At 41.6% G+C, this 27626-nt stretch overlaps 1 protein-coding gene across 3 annotated transcripts; it reads left to right on the forward strand.

Annotated features, from left to right (window-relative positions):
* The first annotated feature begins 8558 nt into the window (after window positions 1–8558).
* On the forward strand, window positions 8559–26492 carry FETUB (fetuin B). Of its 3 annotated transcripts, XM_034957868.3 has the most exons (9): window positions 8559–8806; window positions 9200–9524; window positions 13754–13983; window positions 14324–14434; window positions 15765–15852; window positions 18033–18199; window positions 19599–19700; window positions 24569–24652; window positions 25614–26492. In XM_034957868.3, the coding sequence occupies exons 4-9, from the start codon at window positions 14414–14416 to the stop codon at window positions 25980–25982; spliced, it is 831 nt and encodes a 276-aa protein (XP_034813759.1). In that variant the 5' UTR covers window positions 8559–8806; window positions 9200–9524; window positions 13754–13983; window positions 14324–14413; the 3' UTR covers window positions 25983–26492. The 3 variants fall into 3 exon arrangements, with proteins under 3 accessions (XP_034813759.1, XP_057157955.1, XP_034813758.2); XM_057301972.1 differs by lacking the exons at window positions 8559–8806; window positions 9200–9524 and having other exon boundaries at window positions 13595–13983; XM_034957867.3 differs by lacking the exons at window positions 8559–8806; window positions 9200–9524 and having other exon boundaries at window positions 13595–13979.
* Window positions 26493–27626: the final 1134 nt, after the last annotated feature.

Below are 27626 nucleotides of genomic sequence, written 5' to 3' on the forward strand. Positions count from 1 at the left end.
CCACCACACCCAGCTTATTTTTTATTTTGAGACAGAGTCTCACTCTGTCGCCCAGGCTGGAGTGCAGTGGTGCCATCTCAGCTCACTGCAACCTCTGTCTCCTGGGTTCAAGTGATTCTCCTGTCTCAGCCTCCCAAGTAGCTTGGATTACAGGTGTGCACCAGCACACCCAGCTAATTTTTGTGGGTTTTTTTGTATTTTTAGTAGAGATGGGGTTTAGCCATGTTGGCCAGGCTGGTCTTCAACTCCTGACCTCAAATGATCTGCCTGCCTTGGCCTCCCAGACTGCTGGGATTACAGGCGTGAGCCACTGCTCCTGGCCTTCTATTTATTTTTTTAAAGGTCTTTCCTCAACCTTGTATTCTTCTCTTTAATGTTTGTTTTCCTTCTATTTATAAACAAGCTTTTATGAACAATGGTCTATACTTGCTTGTCTCCACTTCCTGAACTCCTATTCTTTTTTTTTTTTTCACAGTAATCTGGCTTCTATCCCCACCACTCCTCTGAAACTGCTACCAACAAAGATCACGGGGGAACTTCTGGATCTAATGGATACATGTTTAGCCCTTTTTTATTCAAGCTCTCCATGGCATCTGACCCTCTGACCACGCCTTTCCTTTTTGAATGCAATCCTTCCTGGTCTATGGAGCCTGTCTTTCTTCTCTGCAGCCTTTCAATCTCAGACTCTTTTTCTTTTAGCTCATCTTCCTCTGCTTCCTCCTTAAATATTAGTTTTCTCAGAGCTCCACCTCATTCTCATCTCATTGCCTTACCTGCCCTCCCAGAATGAGCTCACCCTCTCCCAAGATTTTAGCCTCCACCTCTGGCTAATGATGATCTTGCTCATCCCCTTTAAACCTTGAGTCCGTATACCCAACACATATTATGAGTCTCCACTTAGAGATCGCTCAGATTCTTCAAATTTAACAACCTCAAACTCAGGTCCCCATCCCCTCCCCCTTCCAAATCTGCTCTATTCTTGTAATGGTAGCTCAACTCTTTGAATCGGTCAAATAACCTGAAAACTCTGGAGTCATTCTTGATCCCTCACCCTTTCTTGCTGCCATATTTTATGAGTCACCAGGTCTTGATTTCCTACATCCTCATTATATCTCGGATCCAGTCCTTCCTCTCTGTTCCCACTGTCACTTCCATCTTTTCAGCAGTGTCTCCTCTGACAGGATTTTCTCATTCACAACTGTACCACTCAGGGTTCAACCAGGTTTAGCATAACCAGGGAGGTATTATAGGGAACTGGCTTATGCAATTGTGGGGGCTGGATAAACAGTCCCTGTAAGGCTGTCTCCGTATCTGATGCTGGAGCCTGAAGTCCACAGGGCTTATGCAATTGTGGGGGCTGGATAAACAGTCCTTCTAAGCCTGTCTCTGTATCTGATGCTGGAGCCTGAAGTCCACAGGGCAGGTGTTCAGAAAGAGAAGATGGATATGACGTAGGGGGAATTGACAGCAGATTGGAACCCAGAAGCATGAGCTGAGAACCTACAAGGATGGACCGTCACCCACATCTATTTTTGTTGCCTATGGCCTTGGTGATAAGGGTATCCTGCAGAAGCTGGGGCCTTTTATCGCTGCTACCTGGAATGATCTGAGAATCTAGTTCTTAAAACCTTCAGTGATTCCCCAGTACTTTTAGTATGCTATGCAAATCATTACAGCACAGAAGACTCTCAGGCTTTTGCCTCACTACTATTCCACGCTTAATCTTGTCATTCCCTCACCATGCCTCTTCTCACCTCTTCCCTTCCACTTTCTAGTTCTCTCTCTCTCTCACACACACACACACACGTGCACACACACATAATCTCAAGCTATAAAGAATTACAATAGAAAAAAATTTACCCATAATATTTGGGGCCTGGTTTACTCAAAATTAACTATCTTAACTCCAGAAAAAAGAACACTTGAACAATTATGTTGTTACCTGCTAAAACATATAGAAGGCAAGAATTGTCACAAATTTTACATTACAAGCCAGATATCTCAAATATCATGCGAGATTTCATTTCAAAGAGTGTTGCCATGTTCTCATCAGGGAGGCTGTCCTCCCTGTTGTCACTGACCGGTCCTTGGCAGCCCTGTGGTGTCTGTTATCTTACACTCAAGCAAAGGATTCTTCAATGGTTACAATGCAGAGGATTGAAAACTAGGCACTTATTTATTCATTTATTTATTTATTATCTTTTTGAGACAAGGTCTCACTCTGTCACCAGGCTGGAGTGCAGTGGCACAATCACGGCCCACTGCAGCTTTGACATCCTGTGCTCAAGTGATACTCCTGCCTCAGCCTCCCGAGTAGCTGGGTCTACAGGTGCATGCCATCATGCCTGGCCAATTTTTAAAATTTTTTTAAGAGATGGGGTCTTGCTATTTTGCCCAGGCTGACCTAGAACTCCTGGGTTAAAACAATCCTCCCAACTAAGCCCCACAAAGTGCTGGGATTACAAGCATGAGCCACTGTGCCAGCTAGCTTTTTAATTTTTTATCCCCAACAACTAGCATAGTGCCTATCACAGAGCAGTTACTTCACTCACTGGAGAAGAACTTATGACATTACTTGAATGAAGGAACTTTCTTCTTACCCCCTAAACTCCTGATCTACCAGTCCATGGAGGAGCCCAGAAAGTCAAGCTTCACAGCCTCTCTCTGCCTTTTTTTATTTATTTTATTTTATTTTATGTTATTTTTGAGATGGACTCTCACTCTGTTGCCCAGGCTGGAGGGCAGTGGCATGATCTTGGTTCACTGCAATCTCTGCCTCGCAGGTTCAAGCTATTCTCCTGCCTCAGCCTACCAAGTAGCTGGGACTACAGGCACGCGCCACCACACATGGCTAATTTTTGTATTTTTAGTAGGGACGTGGTTTCACCATATTGGCCAGACTAGTCTCAAATTCCTGACCTCATGATCTGCCCACCTTGGCCTCCCAAAGTGCTGGGATTACAGGCGTAAGTCACCTCTCCTGGCCTCTCTACTCTTTCAAGATAAGTTTTTGTTTACATTGCTTGGAACATTCAAATGAAGATATTTCCTAATGCTTTATCCACTGCTGGTGTGAAGGCTATTGTTGTAATATTTCTGGAGAGCAATATGGCAAATTATTATAATTATTAATTATTTTTTTTTGAGACACGGTCTTGCCCTGTCACCCAGGCTGGAGTGCAGTGGTACAATGATAGCTCACTAAGTGCTCAAACTCCTGGGCTCAAGTGATCCTACCACCTTGGCCTCTGAGTAGCTGGGACCATAGATACATGCCGTCAAGCTCAGCTAATTTTTAAAACATTTTTTATAGAAATGAGGTATTGCTGTGGTGCCCAGGCTGGTCTTAAACTCCTGGCCTCAAGTGACCCACCCACCTTGGGCTCCCAAAGCACTGGCATGAACCATTGTACCAGGCCTAATATGGCAAATTATATCAGAAGCTTTATCATTAATTATTGCCCTTGACCCAGTGATTCCATTTGAGGCATTTGTACTAAGCAAATTATTAAGGATATGAACAGAGATCTACTCACAAGAATGTTAATTGCAACATTGTTTATAATAGCAGAGAATTGGAAACAATCTACCTGTCTATCAAAGACAGTTGGCTTGAAGAACTGACTCACCTGTCAACAGACTATTGTGCAATAATTAAAAATTAAACTGCAGAAGTGGGTTATTTTATATGTCAAGATGGTCAGGATCTATTGTTAGATTTTAAAAGCAAGGTACTATATAGTAAGTATACTACTACAGTATTTTTGTATAAAAATGCATGTGACATATGCATACAGGAAAGTCTGGAAGGACATCCATCAACTATTAACAGTATGGTCAGATATTTTTGTCTTTTTATTTGCTTTTTAATTTTCTGTAAGGTGCATGTCACTTTGGTAATATTCTTCTAATGAGAAAAAAAGTTTAAATAACTTGTATTGAGTTCTCTAAGCCCTCCACCCAGCTCCATTTATAGTCATAAATACTTTTGGACCAAAAGAAAGAAGAAAACAATGACCAATTACGAAGACTTACTGTTGGGTGGGCATATATCACATACATGATCTCATTTAGTCCCATAAATATGCATGTTGTCTCCATTTTTACTGATGAGAAAACTGAGTGCCAGAGAAAATAAATGGTAGTTGTGCCTGAAGTCACACTGCTAGTAACAGATCTCATCTAGCGGATCTACCCAACTATAAGCTCCAGCCCTTTCCACTACAGCACACAGCAGAGGGCTCTCCTGAGAGCACCCACCTCTGAGGCCATGGTCAGCACTGAGAAGGGTGAAAATACATCAGTTCCCAGGGTCATTGTCCTCTGATGTAAGCCCACCAGAGGTCAGGGACCTTTGCATTAGCAGAAGCTGGGTCGAAGCCACGGGGGTGTATATTGGCTTGTAGTTAATGGATAACAATGTATTTGTCTGAGTATTGACCCATGATGAACAACAACAACCAATATCATGCACTCACTGTAAACACCTGGCCAGAGAGTCTTGGGCTCAACTCCTGGCTGGATGTGTGGTCTTAGGCAGGTAATTCAATTTCTCAGGATTTTGGTTACATCATTTCAAGAAAGTAGGGTTTGGCCTACTGACTTCCTAGGGACTCTTCAACCTCTGACACTTTATGATTCTTTGATGAGTTGCAGATATCATGCACTTTTCTCTTTATCCCTAAGTATCTCAGGGTCTAACTTTCTCTTGCATAATCACCATATAGTTATCAAATTCACAGAAGTTAACATGTATACATTATTACATAATTTGCATTCCATATACAAAATCTGCCAACTGTCCCATGATGTTCTTTAGAGGAATTTTAACTTCTTATCTCAAGAGCCAATCCAGAATCAAACTGATCACATGTTCATTTAGTTATGTAGTCTCCTTAGTCTCCTTCAATCTAGAACATTTCTCCAGCCTTTATCTCTCATGAAGTGACATTTTGGAAGAGTACAAGCTAGTTGTCTTGCAGAATGCCCTTCAATTGGGTTTGTCTTATCTTTCCTCATAATTAGCGTAGGTTACCTGTCCCCTCTGGAATACCATAAAAGTGATGTTGTGTCCTTCTCAGTGCATCGCATCAGGAAACACATGGTATCTGTCTGGCTTGTTATTGGTGATGCTGATTTTGATTATTTGGTTAAGGTGATGTCTTCCAGGTTCCTTTGGTATATAATTATAATTTCTCCCTTTACAGTTATTAAATAATCTGTGGGGAGATACTCAGAGACTATGTAGATAACCTCTCCCATTTCAAATATTTACTCCCCAGTTTTAACATATATTGATGATTCTTGCCTGGATTTGTTACTACAATGATGATTGCAGAATGGTGATTTTTCTAACTATCATCTCTTCTATGTTTAGTAATTGGCATTCTATCATAAGCAAACAGTTTTCCTTCTTTCTTATTCAGTTGGTATCAGCATGGACCTATGGTTTGCTACTTTGTTCAGTGGATTGTAATTCACTACTATCATTATTTGTTTTGATGCTCAGCTTGTCCTAGATTTCACAATGGATTCTCTTCAAGTGGTTTCTTTTTACATGGACTTATCATTCTTTGAGTCCTTCCTCACTTTCTGCACAGGATCAACTTATACTCTCCCTTTTCCTGGAATCAGCCATTTCTTCAAGGAGTTTTGGTTGCTTTTAATGGGGAATCAGATTTAGAAACCAAGTTCTGATACTACGGGGCTTATTGGTACTGAAACATTCTTGCTTCTAGGCCTTCTCAGTGAACAAAGTTGGAAAGAACAGTAATTTCATATGGGTTCATGTAAAATTATGACTTCATTCTGCTACCTCTAGTACCAATCCAAGATCCCAGAGTTTCTTGTCTTCTCTCATTCTCACTCTCTCTCACAGTGAGAATCCTGGTTTTCAAACAACAGTATTAATTTGCTCAAGATTACAATACACATAAATAGTTTAAGGAATTGCTACACCCATTCCACTGTGGAAAAACAAACCTACTAAGTAGATTCCAAGATTTGGTTCCATTTCTTTTTGTTGTTGTTGTTTTTTAGACTGATGATATATACAATTGTCCCATGGTATCTGTGGGGGATTGGTTCCAGGACCCCAAAGGATACCAAAATCCAGGAATGCTCAAGTCCCTTATATAAAATGGCATAGTATTTGCATATAACCTATGACATCCTTCCATATACTTTAAATCATCTCTAGATTACTTATAATATCCAATACAATGTGAATGCTATATAAGTAGTTGTTACACTATATTGCTTTTTAATGATTTGTATTGTTATATATATATTTTTTTTTTTTCAAGTATTTTCATTGGTTGAATCCAAGGATGTGGAACTTACAAACATGGAGGGTGACTGTAATCAAAGAACTGTGTCCAAAAGTTACTTGGATTAGTTTTCTTTTTTCCCCTTTCATTGTGTCTAGTATTCATTTGAAACACAGTTAGGCTCATTTGTTTCTGTTTGTCTTTTAGTTCCCATTCCCCTATCTTTGCTCAATTGATTTTGTTTTAAATATATAAAACGCTAACATGATTCCAAAAGTCAAAATTAAAGAAATGCTCTGAGCATAGTACTGGAAATTTTGAGTAATTTTTCCTTTTACTCATATTTAGAATTCTCTTTTAATTATTACTGGATATACCTTCCTTCAATAGGATTTGATGAGATCACCATTGAACATACCTCCTCCTTGCTCCATTCAATTTTGGCTGTCCCCATATACTTCTTTTGTTGTTGAGACAGAGTCTCGCTCTATCACCCAGCCTGGAGAGCAGTGGTATGATCTTGGCTCACTGTAACCTCTGCCTCCTGGACTTAAGCAATCCTCCCACCTCAGGCTTCCGAGTAGTTGGGACCACGGGCACAGGCCACCACATCTGGTAATCTTAAAATTGTTGTAGAGATGGGTTCTCCCTATATTTCCCCGGCTGGTCTCAAACTCCTGGGCTCAAGCAATCCTCTTGCCTTGGCCTCCCAAAGTGCTGGGATTACAGGTGTGAGCCACTGTGCCTAGCCCCCATATACTTTTTTTTTTTTTAAATTGTTGATGTTTTTATTGAGTTTTATTTTTAAAATGTTTCTTTATTTTAGATACAGAAGGTACCTGTGCAGGTTTGGCACATGGGTATACTCTACCTAGGTAATGAGCATAGTACCCAATAGGTAGTTTTTCAACCGATACCCTCTCCCATCCTCCCCACTTTAGTAGTTCACAGTGTCTACTCTTCCCATGTTTATGTCCACGTGTGCTCAATGTTTAGTTCCCACTTGTAAGTGAGAACATGTGGCATTTGGTCTTCTGTCCCTGTGTTAATTCACTTAGAATTATGGCCCTCAGCTGCATCCATGTTGCTGCAAAGGACAAGATTTCATTCTTTTTTATGGCTGTGTAGTATTCCATAGTGTATATGTACCACATTTTCTTTATACAATCCACCATTGATGGGCACCGGAGTTGTTTCCATGTCTTTGCTACTGTGAATAGTGTGGTGATGAACATACAAATGCATATGTCTTTTTGGTAGAAGGATTTATTTTCGTTTAGGTACATACCCAGTAAGGGGATTGCTGGGTCAAATGACAGTTCTGTTTTAGGTTCTTTTCCAAATCTCCAAGCTGCTTTCCACAGTGGCTGAACTAATTTACATTCCCACCAATAGTGTATAAGCATTCCCTTTTCTCCGCAGCCTCACTGGCATCTGTTGTTTTTTGACTTTTTTTTTTTTTTTTTTTGAGACGGAATCTCGCTCTGTGGCCCAGGCTGGAGTGCAATGGAGCAATCTCAGCTCACTGCAACCTCTGTCTTCCAGATTCAAGCGATTCTCCTGCCTCAGCCTCCTGAGTAGCTGGGATTACAGGTGTGCACCACCATGCCCAGCTAATGTTTGTATTTTTAGTAGAGATGGGGTTTCACCATGTTGGTCAGGCTGGTCTCAAACTCCTGACCTCGTGATCTGCCCACCTCGGCCTCCCAAAGTGCTGGGATTACAGGCATGAGCCACCGCTCCTGGCCTTGACTTTTTAATAATAGTCGTTGTGACTGGTAGGAGATGGTGTCTCAATGTGGTTTTGATTTGCATTTCTCTGATGATTAGTAGTGATGAGTACTTTTTCATGCTTTCTTGGCTGCTTGTCTGTCCTCTTTTGAGAAGAGTCTGCTCATATACTTTGCCCACTTTTTAATGGGGTTGTTCACTTTCGTTTGTTGATTTACATTCCCTGCAGATTCTGGGTATTAGAATATGCATATTTTGCATATTGTCATATGCATAGCTTGTGAATATTTTCTCACTATCTTTAGGTTGTCTGTTTACCCTGTTGGTAGTTTCTTTTGCTGTGCAGAATCTCTTTAGTTTAATTAGGTTCCACTTATCAATTTTTGTTTTTGTTGTAATTGCTTTTGGGGACAGCCAAAAATCCTTTGCCAAGGCTGACATTTAAAAGGGTATTTCCTAGGTTTTCTTTTAAGATTTTTATAGTTTGAGGTCTTACATTTAAATCTTTCATCCATCTGAGTTAATTTTTGTACCCATATACTTTTATTTCTTCATCAGAACTTTAAAAATCTCCAATATTCAGGACAAATCCAGGAAAGAAGCAACTGAATCATAGCTGAGTTTCCACTGAGAGAAGTGCCAGAACCGTGACCTCTCCATGAGGATATGGTTTGCCATTAGACCCTGGCTCTGTTAATCTGGCAGATGTTATCACTGTGGGGTATTTGAAAGGACACATGCTTTGAGGTGACACGATGGTCAAATGGGATGAAGATACCTCCCAACGAAGCCTCATAGGATGAAATGTACGTACCTCACATTTAGCACAGCACCTGGCATTCAGTAGGCAGGTGGTCGTGTTAATTCCCCTTTCCCTCTTTGGTCAGGGTATGGGTAGTACTGCTTATGATGGAATTTGGCAATAAAACTACCCATTGGGAGTGACAGCCATAAGAACCAGCAGCACTGGGTGAAGCAGTCCATCTACAGGGTTGCTGCACTCTCTGAGTTGGCTTGTAAAGATGTTGATGAGGTAATCTGGGAAGAGCCCAGGTCTGTGCAAAGTGTAGGGCAGCTCCTGCGAAAAAAGACTGTACCTAATTAAAGCTTAGCCTTCTGCCTATCACCCTGCCTTCAATTCAGGATTTAGGGTGTATGCCTGGCACTGGAATCCAGCTAACCACCTGTATTGTCACCAGGTGTTCTGAAGTGACAATGCAATCTGTTCGCAAGATATAAAAGGACAATCAGAGAGGAAGAACTTGTCAGCATTTGTCCAGCCCTGCTGGAGAGCCACTAGGAGAGGCATCAGTCTCCAGTACAAATTAACAAACCGGCTTCTGGCTTATGTATCAGTTGCCTGTGCATAGGGTCAGTATACTCACCCCCAGGCCTGAACAACTCTGGGTCCTCAGGAACCCTGAAGGTGTGACTGGCAAAGCTGAGGCCCTGGCTCGGGAGCTGCTTCCCTGAGAGGACTGCGCCTACAGCATCCTTGACATCTTTTCATAAACCAGCACAACTGTGAGTACGAGATATGGCTTGAAGATCCTACCTGCCCCCTTCTTATCTTTTAGAATTTCTTTGGTGAGGTATAAGGGCAAACTGCATGCCAGGCACTTAGTGTATAAAATCTCCCCTGGTCTTCACGTCCATCCTGTGGATTAGCTGTAGCCTCAGAGAATGTGAGAAACCCATCCTTGGATAGACCTGATGAGTGGTGGAGCTGGGATTTGAACCCCTGTGCTCTTAGCCATACTGCCATCGGGATTTGTGGAGGAAATCCCACTGTTGATGCTATAAGGCAGATTTGCCCTAAGAATATTTTTGATTCTGAAAAGTGTTCTCTAAACATTTTGATTTTTTTCCACACATTGTCTAAATATGGCTGATAAAAGTAAGAGGAAGAGGGAGATTCCAAACATAGGATACTTCAGGAAGGAGTCAAGGAGAAACTGCCACAAGGTAGCTCTGAGGCTAGCAGGTGGTTTGGGAGCAGCAAATACTATCCCAATGACAGAGGAGACAGCTGCGAAAGTTGCAAGGACATAGAAAGTAAACGACGTGATTTACAGTTTTCGCCTTTACAGCTCCTGCAGGAAAAGTGAACGCTCTGTTAAATACGCTCCCTGCCTTGTGCCTCAGCCATACTCTGCTCTTCCTTCAAGCTCCAGAGTGAATGTTACCCCCTCTAGGAAGCCTGTCTTGACTTCCCCAGTAGAACTAGTTTCTCCCCTTGGTACGTTCCTAGCATCCACTCCTTGAGGGCAAGAACCATGCCTTCTTCTCTGAAGCCACATAGGTTGGATGCAAACCCTGGCTATAAGACCTCAGGCAGGCAATGTAACCTTTCTGTTCCTCAGCCTCCTTAGCTGTACAATGGGAATAATAGTGGTACCTACAGGCCTCGGTTGGTCATGGGCTTACATGAGAGAAGGAACACAGAGTGTTTAGCACAGGGCTGGGCACACACTGAGACATATCAGTTTCATATATAGTGCCGGGCCTTGGCAGTGGTTGGAGTAGATGTTCATTCAGTGTTTGTGGAAGGAAGAAAAGATAAAGGGAGGAAAGGGAAGAGAGAGAGAAACACAGCAACTAGCTGTAGAGACCATCATGTACCAGGCAGCTCCCACCTGGTATTTTGGAGCCATGGCTGCCGTCCAGTTTTGCTAAGTACACATCCTGTCCCCTTAGGCCAAGACTTGGTACCTAGATTTCTAATTCCCCAGACGCCTAATCACGTGTGCTGTGTCTCTCTCAGCTCTGCAGCCAACAATATCTCACCTGTCTGATCTCTCCCTGTTCTCAAATCAATAATCCTAAGTCACTGCCCTGGATCACACCTGTGTCAGGAGGTGGGCAGGCCAGGAAGCCCCCTGCCTCTCCCTCCTCACTCAAGGAAAATCAGCCTTGTTTCTCCCAACCTGGTTCACCTGGTGATGCATCCATTCAAGTGTAACCAGAAAAAGGCCACTGGCAGAGTCACATAAGAATCTGCACTGTGGGAGACAAAGTGAGGACCACAGGGTACAGTCACAGCACTGACAGCTGTCCTTGGACGTTGTCTCTGGACGTCCTGTGCACCAGAGCTGTGCTAAGCACCTTTGCATACTTCCCCTGTGATAAGTCCATATTGCAACCTCAGGAGATGGAGAATCCTGCTACCTTCCTTTTACATGGGAGGAGCCTGAGGCTCCCAAGAGCTAGACCTGGGCTATCTGATAAGGTACCCACACGCAACTCTTGAGCGTCTTAAATGTGGCTACTCCAAATTGGGGTATGCCATAGTGTGAAACAAAGAATGTAAACTGTGCCTTTCATAATTTTTATGTTAATCACATATTGAAATTATAATATTTTGGATTGATAGGTTAAGCAAAATATTGTTAAAATTAATATCATCTGTTTCTTTTTACTTTTCGAATGCAGATACCAGAAATTTTAAAATTAAATATGTAACTTGCATTGTATTTCTATTAGACACACTGGATTCAACAAAGCCTAGATTGATCTATCTCCACAGCCTTGTTCTTCACTCCTGAGCTGAAATTTAACTTCCATGCTGATACTGAAGTTGTTCCCATATGTGATGGGAACCAAACACAAGTGTACCTGGGTTGGGCTTCTAGGGAAAGAGGAACTCTATTCTCTTTCTACAGGCAGGTGCAACTGTGCATGTATACATATGCTGGAAGTGCCATTGTTTTATGAATAAGGAAACAAAATGCTGTGTGGCACACCCAGTGTCACAGGCCCTCTTACCGTGCAGTGGAAGAGGTGGAATTTAAACCCAAGACTGCCTGATGCCAAAGGCTGGACTCTTCCCCTGCTTCCTCTCCCAGGGCTCCCATACTCCACAGCCTAGGAGAAGGCCAGCTCAGGTTGTTTGAGACTGGGTTGAAACCCAGGTGCATAAGTGGTGGTGCACAATTTCCATGTTATTGGATCTTTTTATCTGTTTGAGTCCTGCCTTTTATTTTAGTTGCACTCATGGCCTTCACCTATATAAGTCTAATATATTCCTCAGGTCCCAGACCATTCTCCTCCTCTTTGTTCTGCGTCCTCAGGCCCCAGATCCTTCTCAACCTCTTTCTGTACATTGCTCAAGCTCAATGAATGTTTGTCTCCTCACTGGCTGAAGCTAAACCTTTGTTGTGCCCCAGAATCTGAATGTCTGGTTTCTGTACCCATTTTGCTAATATCGTTCCTATTTGAAAACAATGCCTACAGCCCACATCCACAGAGCTGGGATCTTTAGATTTGGGTTTTTCAATCAATCCTCAAAAACTATTTCTCTCCAGAAATTAATTAGGGCTGTGCCTCAGTTAGTTTTATGTAGTTATAACAGAATATCAGAGACCAGGGAATTTATAATGAACAGAAATTACTTTGGCTCATGGTTTTGGGGGCTGGGAAGTCTAAGATCGAGGGGCTATACCTGCTGAGAGCCTTCATGCTACATCATAACATGGTGGAAGGCATCACATAGGTGAAAGGAAGAGAGAAGGGGACCAAACACATCCTTTTATCAGGAACTCACTTTCAAGATAATGGCATATTGCATTCATGAGGGTGGAGCCCTCATCAGGATAGGATAATCCTATCAGCATTACACAATAGCCACCACTGTGTACCAGCAAGCACACAGAAGGATTCAGCAGTTCCTAAACTTATTTGAATGCAGAATCCTTGGACAGGGACAGGAAGGAAGAGAAGGGCTAGGAGTAGGGAGAGAGTTAGGGGGTGGTTACTCACCTCATGGACTAGGGCTTTATAGAATGCCCTTCATGATAACCTCTTCTAGAGGCTTCTTTCCCATTTTGTCTCTTTTCTCTCATGACAAACTACTGCTGATATGTGTTTTTTGTTGAAATACACTTTTTAAAAGATAATTGTCTTTTGTATGGTCCCAATAAGTAGAACCTTTCTGAATCACAAATAGAAGCTAAAAAAAAAAAAAAAAAAAAAAAAAGAAGGCAAGAGTCCCAACCAATGTGTTGCCACCCACCTGCCCTTCAGTATCTTTCTTTTAGCAAGAGTATGGGGTTTTAGTCTCTTAATGAGTTTGCTTCCATACATATGCATAAAAGGAAGAATAGGCTTGAAATACGATGTGAGAACTTTTTATATCTCTTTGACTTTTTCCCCTTAAGTAAAGTTTAAAAATAACTTAAATGATGATAAGTAGAACATTTTCCACCCAGATGGCCAAAGTGCTTAAGGAATCTCAACTGTGCTTCTGGCAGATGACTGTGGGGTTCAACCACCTCCCTGATGTAACAAGGGCTTTGCACACAGAGTGTCAGCCAGGAAGTCTAAATTCATCGAGCACCATTGGGACATGAGATAACAATTAGAGTGGCCAAGGAGTCCTCCACAGCAAAGGTGCTAGGGGAGAGGGGAGAATGGGACAGTCCTCCATATTCCTATTCAGGAGGAGACTTGCAAATCAGAATCTAATCATAAGAGCCTTGAACAAAAGTTATGATTTCTCAGGAAACCGTTGGGAAACTTACATTCATTTGTATGTACAGGTAGATATGAGGTTGCTCAAGGGTCTAAGGTTAGAATCATTGGGAAATGCTATCCAAAGTACTGACTTAGGAAAATCCAAGTTCAGAATTCAAGGTGAACTTGGTTAGCCCTTCCAGTTGTAACAAAACAGCTCAAGTCTGCCTTAAAGAGCCTTACAAGCCAGCCAGTCCCTGCAGCTCCACAAACTGACCCATCCTGGGCCTTGTTCTCCACAGAATGGGTCTGCTCCTTCCCCTGGCACTCTGCATCCTAGTCCTGTGCTGCAGAGCAATGTCTCCACCCCAGCTGGCCCTCAACCCCTCGGCTCTGCTCTCCCGGGGCTGCAGTGACTCAGATGTGCTGGCAGTTGCAGGCTTTGCCCTGCGAGACATTAACAAAGACAGAAAGGACGGCTATGTGCTGAGACTCAACCGAGTGAACGACGCCCAGGAATACAGACAAGCAAGTAGTGACGGTTCCCACTCTGGGGCAGGGATGTGGGCAAGCTGGAGAGTCTGGCCAGGGTGAGGGAACCCAGAGACACCCTGGCAGGTGTTTTCCGTATTGGAAGTCCTGCCGAGAACTCTCTGTTCTCCTCTGCCAGGGTCAGCGACAACGTACTTATTGTTAGTAAAAACAAGTGTTAACAGTGATCCTACTCTGACACTTGTGTCAGATTTAATGGTTTATGGGGCATCTTCACAAACATTCTTTGGCTTTGCCATAAAGCAGGGGTTTTTTTGTGTGGTCTTTCTGGGTTTCTACTTCCTGTGAAATGTATTGCATTTCTCTACCCCTTCCCACAGGATGGCCTGGGATCTCTGTTCTATCTTACACTGGATGTGCTAGAGACTGACTGCCATGTGCTCAGTAAGAAGGCATGGCAAGACTGTGGAATGAGGATATTTTTTGAATCAGTGAGTGCTTGTTTTTATAAACCATTAAGGGCCCTAGGGAAAGCAAGTAGGTACACTCTTTCTACAGGCTCAAGGGTGCTCAATATCTGTCATCTTTTAAATGGCCCACTTTATAATCTCCTGGCAGGTGCCCATAAGCTTATTCTAATGCTCTAGACAGAACAAAGTTTAATTCATGAGAGGGGTTTCTGAGAAGTCCCATTGGGGTCATGCAGAACAGAATGGAAAAGTTGCCCCAAGTTGTGTTTTTACCTCCAAGACCTTCCGTTAGGCTCTGAACCAGTGTTTAAATTGTGAGAAAAAGACCTGAGGTGTGAATATTCTGGATGTGGGGTTAATGTAGACTGCAGAAGTGATGGAGGTAGAGCTTTGTCTATTTGTTTTATTTTGCTTTGTTTCAATAAACACCGATGCCAGGTTTGAGGGGAGGAAAATGGATGACTTGCAGTATGAAAGCTCTCAAGGGCGCCGTGTAAGGATTTCCTGAAACCACAGAGCATAATAAAGGGCCTCAGAATTAATCTTCTAAAGATGATCATAGAAGAGACTTGAAAATAGATAATCCATTTCATTTCATTCTTAATTATCCTGGGATGATTTTCATTAATTGATATAAAACTTTACAATGTGAGTACAGAATAGTGATATAAGTGTTTAGAAGAAAACTATTTGATCAAGATATTTTCCTAATTATGTAGCCAATTGGTCAAACTGTACCCAACTTGATTTTGAAAAGTGAATATCCTGTTGTGAATTATATTGGTTATGGTGACACTAGCTACTAAAACACAGACACAAAAACTGTATACTCACTCTAACATGATAGAAGTTCATTTCTCACGCATGTAAAGTTGAAAGTAGAAGTTCCTGATTAGATGGGGGCTTTGCTCCAGGGGTGATTTGAGACCCAAGTTTATTCCACACTCTGGCTCTAGACTCTGCAGCCTCAGCTCACGACTTCCATGGTTACCTGCTCATCTGCATCAAGCTGTGCATAGAGAAAGAGCATAGAGGACAGTGAGAACATGGGAGACCCTTATGAGCCAGATCTGGAAATGGTTACACCTCACTTCTGCTCACCTTCCTGTGGTTAGAACTCAATTATACACAGTCACACCTGTTGGGGAGGCTGGGAAACATATTCTAGCTGTGTCCTAGGGAAAGGTTAAACAGTTTGATCATCAACTGCAGTTCCTCCCAGCCAAAACCACAGAATTTGATCTTAAGTTTCTAACTACTTTAAAAGAAAATGTCTGACTTTAATTTTGGAGGTATTTTAAAAGCTCATAGTTGCATTCGCTATGTCATAAAATGCATTTGTTGGTTTCAGGTTTACGGTCAATGCAAAGCAATATTTTATATGAACAACCCAAGTAGAGTTCTCTATTTAGCTGCTTATAACTGTACTCTTCGCCCAGGTAAGAAATCACTATGATTTTGTTAGTTTTAATTAAGGATGGAAAAGAGTACTTAACCAGGGCTTTGCCAAGAATGTATAGGGTATCTCTCATTCTTATTTTCTGTTTATTCTTAATGCCAGTTTCTTAATATTTCCAGTACTTACCTCCTTACTGAAATTCATCCTATACTGTTCCTCTTCCCACAATTAACCTTACTAAACTACCTCTACATTTATATGCTGCATCAGATCTTACATTTTCAGTCTGACATAAATGGTATAATTTCTATGACTGTTCCCTCAGGCTTCCTTTCTTGCTATCTCTGCCATTATTTCCCAGACTACACCAACTCTTCACTCCATTCTACTGGATGCCACACTGTTTTCTGAACATGCACTGCACTTTCCAGTCTTTGTGTCTTGCTTGTGCCTCTCCCTCTGCTGAGCATGCCCTCCCCTGATGACCTCTGACCTTGGAACGCACCTATTCTTTAAGGACCACCACCACTTCTTCCACAGTGTTCTCTATTCTAGAAAGGAATGGTGCTTTTGTAATCTGCATTCCTATAAAACTTTGTCTAAACTACTCAGGGAACACATAATGCACTGCCTTGATTTGAGGGTCGCATATCTTACATCGTGTAGAATAGTTTCTCCTTTCCTCCTCCTGCTGCACCCTTCCTCAGTTCCCACCAAGTAGAAGGTGTCAATAATGTTGTTAAGTAAATAATTGGACTAGAAATGAGGCTGAAACTTAATGGCACTTGAAACATGCACATGCATTCATTTGGGACCTTCCTTTTTTCAAGGGAAGGTCTTTGGAAAGAGAGCATCCACAGTGCAGGAAAACAGAATTTGGTCCCCTGTTGAACAACTACGTGCGTGTCGCTCCCCTGGTGGATCCTGTGCAAGTGTAGATACTGATTCCACAGGTCTTGGTCAGGACCTGAGATCCTGCATCTCTAATAAGCTCCAGGAGATAAGAATGCTGCTGGTTGCTTTGAATAACAAGGCAAGCGAGCAAACATTTTGTTAGGCACAGTTTAAGGTTCCTGGTTGTGAAGGCAAGATTCACAGAACAGCAAGTAGTAAAACAGTCTCAGGACTTAAATGGAAGTCATAAGTATCAGAGCTATGGGAGGTCAGGAAGTGACAGGTGGTGATGATTCACGAGTGACAAGCTGTAGCTGGAAGTCCCCCATTATCTCCACCAGTCCCCAAGTGCATGCAGATAAACACAAAATTTCTAAAAACAATGTGTTTGCTCTGCAAAAGCAGCTTCAAGATAAATTCTGTACCTTGACTTTCACACTAGGCTTATTGACCTCAGCTCCTCCCAAACAGAATCTGACTGTACTTAATGTGATCATTCTACCCAGTCACACAGTGACTTGACCCATTTTGTTTTCTGGTTCACTTGCATTTTTCTTCTTAAAAAAAAATTTAGTCTTATTTTTTATCGATAAATAATAGTTGTACCTATTTATGGCATATATAGTGATATTTCCATATATATACTGCATTGTGATCGGATTAGGTTATTAGTATATCCATCATCTCAAACCTTTATCACTTCCTTGTGTCGGGAACATTCAATATCCTTCTAGCTATTTGAAATTTTATCTTATTGTTAACTGTAGTCATCCTACAGTGGTCTAGAACACTAGAATTTATCCCCCTATCTAGCTGTAATTTTGTATCCTTTGACAGATCTCACTTGCATTTCTAATCAAACGGGGTGCGCTTCCGCCTTCTACTACACCATTCACTTATCCATTCATTCTATAAGCATTTACTAAGCACTTCCTATGTATCAGATATGATGTTCGGTGTTAGGAACTGAAAGGTAAATAAGACATTGCGGTAATGAAATCCCAACCTCTGAAGACAGTCTACTTTACAGGGTCAATAATGAGAAAAGATAGTGAACTAGTTGGAGGAAAAGGTCCCATTTTAATATACTATATTACGTGTCTTTGAACAAAATTCTCAGAGTAAATGTGTGTGAGGTGAAAACTTTGCTTTGCTTTGGTCTTTTTTTTAATTGTGAAAGTAATACATGGTCATTACAGAAAACACTGCTGACAGCTAACTTCTATTCCAGAAAATGTCTTCCTCGCCCCATCCTTGCCTCTTTACAGTCATATGATTTATTGAAAATTAATAATATTTAAAAACTTATGTTATTGGCATCAACAGTTTCAAAAAAAAAGATTTACATGATGTGCCCTGACTGCCCAAGCTCCATACCCACTGACTCTTCCAATCGCCAAGTGCTGGAGGCTGCCACCGAGTCTCTTGCGAAATACAATGAGAACACATCCAAGCAGTATTCTCTCTTCAAAGTCACCAGGGCTTCTAGCCAGGTGAGGCTAAAACTGCTCAAGCCAGTTACACAGTGTGTCTCATAACTGTTGCTGTAGGTTCCTAAGCTGGGAGGAAAATGTCAAGGCACTCATTTTGATTAGAACCAAAATACCTTTCTCTACTTTCCCCACTTTGATAGACCTGATCCCCTTTCTATCATGTTTCACTTTCTAAGTGATTCCATGGCATTTCTACAAGAGTCAGGCGGCTTGATTTTGCTTCCCTAACCTTAAGGCAAGAAGAGAAATGAACTCCTAGTCTCCTTGGGGGATTATCCATACGTTCACCACTTACTGCTGTATTCTCAAATGTGACTGATCATGGACCATTTTACAACATAACTTTTACTCTATTTTAAGACCAGAGTGGGTGTTGAATTTTATGGATTAGGGAAAATGAAGGCTCATTTGTATTTAGATTATGTTGATTTCTTTCCTTCTTTCTCTCTCTGTCTCTCTATTTCATTCTTTCTTTTTATTTTTTGAGACAGAGATACTCCTTTCTTTCTCTCTCTCTCTCTCTCTCTACTTCTTTCTTTTTATTTTTTGAGACAGAGACACTCTGTCACCCAGGGTGGACTCAAGCAGTCCTCCTACCTCAGCCTCTCAAGTAGCTGAGACTCCAGGTGCATACCACCACACCTGGCTAATTTTGTATTTTTGGTAGAGATTGGGTCTCACTATGTTGCACAGGCTGGTCTCGAACTCCTGGACTCAAAACAATCCACCCGCCTTGGCCTCCGAAAGTGCCGGGATTACAGGCATGAACCACTATACCTGGCCTGATATTTCTTTCATAAGCAGAAAAATCTAAAAGACAATTCTACATAAGGAAAAATAAATCAAAAGAAGATGTTTAGGGCCCATTCAAATCTTTTTTTTTTTTTTTTTTTTTTTGAGACGGAGTCTCACTCTATCGCTAGGATAGAGTGCTGTGGCGCGATCTCGGCTCACTGCAACCTCCAACTCCCTGGTTCAAGGGAATCTCCTGCCTCTGCCTCCCGAGTAGCTGGGATTACAGGCATGCGCCACCATGCCCAGCTAATTTTTGTATTTTTAGTAGAGATGGGGTTTCACTATGTTGGCCAGGATGGTCTTGATCTCCTGACCTCGTGATCCACCCGCCTCGGCCTCCCAAAGTGCTGGGATTACAGGCGTAAGCCACCATGCCCGGCCTCAAATCTTAAAGAAGAGAAGAAAGGTGTGAGATTATGTTTTCTTAATAACTAAATCATGGTACATGGTTTGATCAGTGTGGGGATTTGCGGAACAACAGATATGTGCCTTGACAATGCCTCTGGTGACATATTGTTTCTGTAGATAGAACGCTGCCAAACCTGAGTCTTTTCCCCAGGCAGAAATGTTTGATTTTTATGTCTCAACTCTTGTCTTATAACAGTGGGTGGTTGGCCCTTCTTACTTTGTGGAATACTTAATTAAAGAATCACCATGTACCAAATCCCAGGCCAGCAGCTGTTCACTTCAGTCCTCCGACTCTGTGGTGAGTTTTCCTGAATGTCTTCATAATTTGAGTGTTCACAGATCATCTTTAAGTGTTTGTGGAGCATAAATTACATATGAGGTGTCATAAAGCATGAGATGCTTTTCTTCTCCTCAAGCATCTGACTAGTTAGAGATTAGACAGATCCAGACTGCATTCAATTGTAAGTGCAATTTTCATCAGTAGTTGCAAAAGTGATTATATAGAGCTGTAAAATATAGACATCTCAGTGATGGGTAATGGCCCTGCTTCAGTCTAACACAATCCAGTTACGTTTGTAATACAGCATGGTGTTCCATTCCTTGGACCACTCTTTAAGAAGGACAAAGTCAAATAGGCCTTCATTCAAAGAGGCATCCAAGAAGGAAAGTATGCCTTGAAGCCATCTGAAATACACCTGGTGGGAATTTAACTTGGCACGATGTGTTGGAGTGCAACTGGGCAAAATGCACCAAAATACTTTTCCTCTCATTTACTTACAGTAACAGCTTTATTAAGAAATAATTCATACGTTGTAAAATTCATCCGTTTAAGGTGTACAGTTCAGTAGTTTTTAGTATGTTCACAGAGTTGTGCCACCATCACCACTTTCTTATTTTAGGATATTTTCATCAGCCTCAGAAGAAACCTCATGCCCACTAACAGTCGTTCCCCATTGCCACCTTACCAAGCCCCTGGAAACCACTTACCTACTTTCTGTTTCTATGGCTTTGCCTATTCTGGACATTTCATATAAATAGAATCATACAGCATATGGTCTTTTGTATCTGGCTTCTTTCACTTAGCATAGTGTTCTCAAAGCTTCTCCATCTATAAATAGATGTAGTTTTACCTCTTCCTTAGCAAATAATATTTTATTGCATAGATATTGTTTATTGTTTATCCATCTATCAGTTGATAAACATTTGAGTTGTTTCCTGCTATGAACAAGTGTACAAGTTTTTATGTACACATATGTTTCCATTTCTCTTGAGTATATACCTCAGAGTGGAGTTTTTGTCATATGAAAAACAACAACAACAACAACAAAAAATGCTCCATGTTTAACCCTTTCACTGCTATACTGTTTTCCACTGTGAATGCATCAGTTTTGCAATCCCATCAGCAATGTATGAGGGTTTCAATTTCTCCACATCTTTGCCAACACCTATTATGATCTTTCTTTTGGTTATAGCCATCCTACTGGGCACAAATTGGTACCTCATCATGATTTTTATTTGCATTTTCCTAATAACTAATGATGCTGAGCATCTTTTAATGTGTTTATTATCCATTAGTATGTTTTCTTTGGAAAAATGTCTACACAAATCATTTGCCCACCTAAAATCCAGTTGCTTATCTTTTCATTGTTGAATAATAAGAGGCTTTACATATTCTAGATACAATGTCCTTATCAGATATATATTTTTAAGTATTTTTCTGTCATTCTCTGGGTTGTCTATTCACTTTCTTGACAACGTTCTTTGAAATACAGAAGTTTTAAATTTTGATGAAGTTCTATTTATATATATTTTTTCTTATTTTGAATATGCTTTTAATGTCATATCTAAGAAACCATTGCCTAATCCATAATCACCAAGATTTACATGTGTAAAAATGCAAGGGATCCAGAATGCCAAAATAATCTTGAACAACAACAACAAAAAAATAGGAAGACATACTTCCCAAACTCAAAACTTACTACAGAAGGTATAGTATTTAAGACAGTGTCTTGCTGGTATAAGAATGATATGTAGATCAATGGAATAAAATTGAACGTAAAGAAATAAGCCCCTATATGTAGGCCTATGACACATTTTGAGTTTTTGTACACAGTGTGAGGCAGGGAGTTCAACTTCATTCTTTTGCATGTGAACATCCACTGTTTCCAGCACTATTTGTTAAAAAGACTATTCTTTCCCCCATGTAGTTGTCTTGGCATACTTCTTGAAGATCAATTGATCATAAATGTAAGAGTTTATTTCTTTAATCTCAATTTTATTCCATTGATCTGCACTTCTAAGCTTATACTGGTATAACACTGTCTTGAATACTATATAGCTTCGTAGTAAGTTTTGAGATTGGAACATTTAAGTCCTCCTATTTTGTTCTTCTTGTTCAAGATTGCTTTGGGTATCCTGGATGCCTTGAATTCTCATGCTGATTTTAGGACCAGTTTGTCAATTTCTATTTTTAAAAAGGCAGTTGGAAATTTGATATATTTGATTTCATTGAATCTGTACATCAACGTTGAAAGTACTGTCATCTTAACAATATTAAGTTTTCAATTCCATGAATATGTGATATCTTTCCATTTGTTTAGAACTCATTTAATTTTTTTCAAAAAAGTTTTGTAGTTTTCAGTGTACAAAACTTTCATTTATTTTGGTCAATTTACTCTTCAAATATTTTGTTCTCTTTGATGCTAATGTAATGAAACTGTCTTCTTAATTTCATTTTTGGATTGTTCATTGAAAGTGTGTAGAAAGACAATTGATTTTTTATATTGATCTTATATCCTATAACCTTGATGAACTCATTTATTAGTTTTAATAGTTTGCTAGTGGATTTCTTAGGATTTTCTACATGATCATGTCACCTGAAAAGAGATAGCTTTTTACTTCTCCCTTTTAAATCTGGATGCCACACATGTGTTCCCAGCCTCTAGGGCTCACATGTTCAGCACACTCATAAAGTCCCTTTGTGATCCACTCCAGTGTCAGCGCCAGGTAGGCCTATGAACTTTGGTAGCTCAGCAAATCCTAGCTAGGGTGGGAGTGGCCAGATCTCCTTGGTGCAAGTACCTGCAGTTTCTCCAGAAGGTTCTCTGAGGGCCCCTCCTCTTTGTGACTTGGTGATGAAGAGAAGGAAAAGGCTGAAGCACCATTCCCCAGACACTTCATACTTTAATGGCTTTTCCCACTTTAAGGAATTTCTATTCTTTTTTTTCCATATGCTCTGGAGCTGAGTGACAGAGTAATATTTAGGCAATCTGTTTAGACACTTTTTTTCTTTTTGTAGATTTAGGGATACAAGTACAGTTTTCTTACATTAATATATTGCATAGCAGTGAAGTCTGGGCTTTTAGTGTATCCATCACCCAAATAGTGTACATTGTATTCAGGGTGTTTTTTGTTTTTTGTTTTTTGTTTCTTTATTTGAGACAGAATTTTGCTCTGTCGCCCAGGCTGGAGTACAGTGGCGCAATCTCAGCTTCCTGCAAACCTCCACCTCCTGGGTTCAAGTGATTCTCCTGCCTCAACCACCCAAGTATCTGGGACTACAGGCACCTGCCACCTCACCTGGCTAATTTTTGTATTTTTGGTAGAGACAGGGTTTCACCCTGTTGACCAGGCTGGTCTCGAACTCCTAACCTCAAGTGATCCTCCTGCCTCAGCCTCCAAAAGTGCTGGGATTACAGGCGTGAGCCACTGCGCCCAGCTCAGGATGGTATTTCATCCCTCACCACCCTCTCATCTTGTGGAGTCTTCAGTGTCTGTTACTCCACTTTGTGTCCATGTATACCCTTTCTTTAGCTTCCACTTTTAAGTGAGAACATGTGGTTTTTGGCTTTCTGTTTCTGAGTCATTTCACTTAGAATAACGGCCTCCAGTTCCATCCATGTTGATGCAATGGACATGATATTATTCTTTTTTATAGCTGAGTGGTATTCCATGGGTGTGTGTGTGTGTGCACACACACACACATGCACATCACATTTTAATCTAACCATCCATTGATGGACACAACATCGGCTTCACATATTTGCTATTATGAATAGTGCTGTGATAAATATACAAGTGCAGTTGTCTTTTTCTTATAGTAGTTTCTTTGTTGGCGGGGGTGGGGGGGGTAAATAACCAGCTGTGGGATTGCTGGATCAAATGGTAGTTCTATTTTTAGTTTATTTTTAGATAAATTTAGTAAATTTTATGTGGATATACTTAAGAGCTCTTCTTTAGAAATTGAGGCAACATTTTATTATAACATTCTATTTATGCTTGAAAATGTACATACGGTATGACTCTAAAATTCCTCTTCTAGGAATTTATCCTAAGGAAGTAACTAGGAATACATGAAAAGATATAGCTTCAATGTTTAAACAACAGAAAAATTAGATTCAATCTAGCTGTCCAACAAAAGAGAGCTTGTTAAACATCACAGAGGAATACTAGGTAGCCATTATTTTAAAAACCCTAGAAGATCATTCAATGCCATAAGAGGGTTTTTACAATATATTGTTAAGTGACAAAATAGAGTTATAAAGTAATATATATATAATATGACTCTATTTTGTAGAAGAAAAATGTATATGCATAGGAAAAAAAGACTGGAAGGAAAGAAATCAAATCACTGCAGGTAATAAATATATTTCATGCAATTTACAGGTCTTTATTTTCTTTTGTTTATCTATATTCTAACTATTACATTTGTAATAAGGAAATAAAGCTACTTTACTTTTAAGTAAAGAGAAATTTAAGGAGCTGAGAGTGGTTTTGTCTGAGAAGAGAAATGTCAGGTGGAACGCACTTAAAGGGCTGCTACATAAAAGATGAAAACACGTTTTCTAATTGACCCAAGGGTAGAACTAAGGCCAAGAGGTAGAAGTTGTATAGACATAACTTTCCACTCAACACAAAGAATTTTTTTAACAAACAGAGTTTCATTCCTCAAGAAATACTGAGTTTCTCATTATTGGAGGCAATTTAGCCTAATTTGGATGATTTCTTGGTAGGGGTGATCTAGAAAGAATTGACTCAGAGTCTACCTGTTACATAGTAGAAGCATAAAAATGTTGATTGGCTGTGTATCTACACAAGTAGAAAGCTAGTTGATTTCCATCTGTGATCACTGGTAATACTCACATGACATTGTATTTTCTCTTTTAGCCTGTTGGTCTTTGCAAAGGTTCTCTGACTCGAACACACTGGGAAAAGTTTGTCTCTGTGACTTGTGACTTCTTTGAATCACAGGTATTTTTCAATCTAATTGCCTGTCTTTCTGTGAAGAAGAGCAGATTATCGATAGTTACCTGCCACTACCTTACCCCCTCCTTTGATTTTCCCAACCACCTTGCTCACCACTTTGCGCAGGCTAGCCTGAGTCCACACCCACAGGATAGCCAGTCAAAGACCTGTTATGCCTTGTTTCAGTCGCAATATGGTCCTGCAGAATAAGCAAGACAAATTCAGAAACAGGGAACTGCTGGCTTGGATGTGATTCAAGCCTCTGAGACATTAAATTCAGCGTCCCAAAGAAACCTTACCTCAAGTCACAGGGAGAAGTTATTTCCATGAAAATATTCAATCCCTTTCCAGAAGTGTTTATTGCGCACTTATTATAAGGTAGCCTGGTATATTTGAGAGGCAGTTTATATTTGAGGTATATTTGTGCCTGGTATATTTGAAGCAGTTGAAACAGGACACTTGGGATCCAGTTTTGCTCTGGTACCTGTGAGCTGTATAACAGGCACATACTTACCTGTTCGAGTTTTGGTTGCCTCATTTATAAAATGGGATTGCAACACTGCATCATTCAGATCCCTGTGAGAAGCAAGTGAAAGGACCTGAATGAAGGGTGCTGTACAAGGCCTGGTGCAGAATAAACAAGCAAGGAAAGGCACCTGCTGCTTCCACTACTGGGAACAGAAAGATAGCTTGCTGGAGACTTCGAGTGAGTCATTGAACCCCTCTGGGCCATTATTCAGCTCTGAAATTGTGAGACTTACAGTCTCACAGTCAAGCTTCTACAGGTCCTGGTTCCCCCTGGCCCTTATCTGTTTTGTTTTTTAACCCTTTCACCAGGAGGCCCATCCCTCTACCTAGTCTCCCTTTGAAATGTTCCAACAGAAAGGCACAGATCAGCTTAGGCTGGTACTAGGCATGGGAGGACTTACCCTGTGGAACTCTACATTCAAAAATGTTCTCATTCCAGGCTCCAGCCACTGGAAGTGAAAACTCTGCTGTTAACCAGAAACCTATAAACCTTCCCAAGGTGGAAGAATCCCAGCAGAAAAACACCCCCCCAACAGACTCCCCCTCCAAAGCTGGGCCAAGAGGAAATGTCCAATATCTTCCTGACTTGGATGATAAAAATTCCCAGGAAAAGGGCCCTCAGGAGGCCTTTCCTGTGCATCTGGACCTAACCATGAATCCCCAGGGAGAAACCCTGGATATTTCCTTCCTCTTCCTGGAGCCTATGGAGGAGAAGCTGGTTGTCCTGCCTTTCCCCAAAGAAAAAGCACGCACTGCTGAGTGCCCAGGGCCAGCCCAGAATGCCAGCCCTCTTATCCTTCCGCCATGAGAATCACACAGAGTCTTCTGTAGGGGTATGGTGCGCCGCATGACATGGGAGGCGATGGGGACAATGGACAGAGACAGAGCGTGCACACGTAGAGTGGCTAGTGAAGGACGCCTTTTTGACTCTTCTTGGTCTCAGCATGTTGACTGGGATTGGAAATAATGAGACTGAGCCCTCGGCTTGGGCTGCACTCTACCCTGTACACTGCCTTGTACCCTGAGCTGCATCACCTCCTAAGCTGAGCAGTCTCATACCATGGAGAGATGCCTCTCTTATGTCTTCAGCCACTCACTTATAAAGATACTTATCTTTTCAGCAGTACATATGTGCTGAAATCTCAGCATGAAAGCATTGCATGAGTAAAGATACTTTCCCTAACACCGGGAGGCATGAGCAACTAATGCCCAGCACAGTTTCAGTCCCTAAATTCCCTTTAATTCCAGGACAGGTATTAGCTGCGTAGGGCCCATACCATTTCCAACCCTCTACCTCTTTTCATCTGTCTGGAAGTCTCCAGGTCTCAACAGTGGGGTAATTCACTTAGAGCTGGGGGCACATAGAAGAGAAGTGCACACGTGGCCTGTGCTAGACACTGTGGGAGCAGCAGACCGTGACAGTTCTCATGACTGTTCCAATTTCTCTAGGACAGGTAGAGGAGGGCCTATCACAGCATTCAATTACAGTCTACGTTTTCCTTCTTTCAAACACTGCAGGGCCAGTTTCCCCTCATTCAGTGATACCTATGTGCACACGCACACACGCACAGCAGATAAGACTTTGGACATTTCGACAGAGAATTTGCAGATGCAGCTATTGTCCTCTATCCTGGTGGCTGTTAGAGGAGGCACACAGGCCTCGGCATAATTTGCATAAGAGAAGTAGACAACGTTCACACTCTGTTCCTCTTATCTGCTTCTCATAAGAAGGAAGTGATTATGTGGGGGTGTCATGTGGGGTCTTACACCGTGTTGGTCAGGGTCTGAAAGAAGCAGAATTGTACTCAGGTGGCTCAACTAAAAAGACTTCAGTTGGCTCAGCGTGCTGGCTCACGCTTGTAATCCCAGCACTTTGGGAGGCTGAGGCGGGCAGATCACTGGAGGTCAGGAGTTCGAGACCAGCCTGGCCAACATGGTGAAACCCTGTCTCTACTAAAAATACAAAAATTAGCCGGGCATGGTGGTACATATCTGTAATCCCAGCTACTCGGGAGGCTGAGGCAGGAGAATCGCTTGGACCTGGGAGGTGGAGGCTGCAGTGAGCTGAGATAATGCCACTGTACGCCGCCAGCATGGGTAACAGAGCTAGACTCCATCTCAAAAAAAGAAAAAGACTTCAGTGAAGGGACCTTTAGTGAAGGCTTGTTGCCCAGGCTAAGGGAAGGCCAAGGGATGCTGAGGCACCTGGACAGCCTTTGCCACCCGAGGCTGAGCAGGAGCAGGAGTGGCTGGCTTCCCCGCCCTGTTGGAACTATCCTGTGGAGAAGCCGCCCTGCAGGAGCCACCCTGGTGGAGGGATGCAGCCCCTGCAGAACCCGCCCTGGTGGAGGGATGCAGCCCCTGCAGAACCCAGTGCTGGAGCGAGAAGGAGCAGGGAATAAACACCCTCCCCTCTCCCTCCCTTCCTGCTTCCTTCCAATCTCCTCCTCCC

This window comes from Pan paniscus, chromosome 2 (genome assembly GCF_029289425.2).
Source record: "Pan paniscus chromosome 2, NHGRI_mPanPan1-v2.0_pri, whole genome shotgun sequence".
NCBI classification, from domain to species: Eukaryota; Metazoa; Chordata; class Mammalia; order Primates; family Hominidae; genus Pan; species Pan paniscus.

Excerpts from the sequence above, each read along its gene's own strand:
- FETUB (XM_034957867.3), top strand. The coding sequence starts at position 13,755 with ATGGGTCTGCTCCTTCCCCTGGCACTCTGCATCCTAGTCCTGTGCTGC. Across the intron at positions 14,435-15,764 it reads TGAGGATATTTTTTGAATCA|GTTTACGGTCAATGCAAAGC; the intron begins GTGAGTGCTTGT and ends TGTTGGTTTCAG. Across the intron at positions 19,701-24,568 it reads TTCAGTCCTCCGACTCTGTG|CCTGTTGGTCTTTGCAAAGG; the intron begins GTGAGTTTTCCT and ends TTTCTCTTTTAG.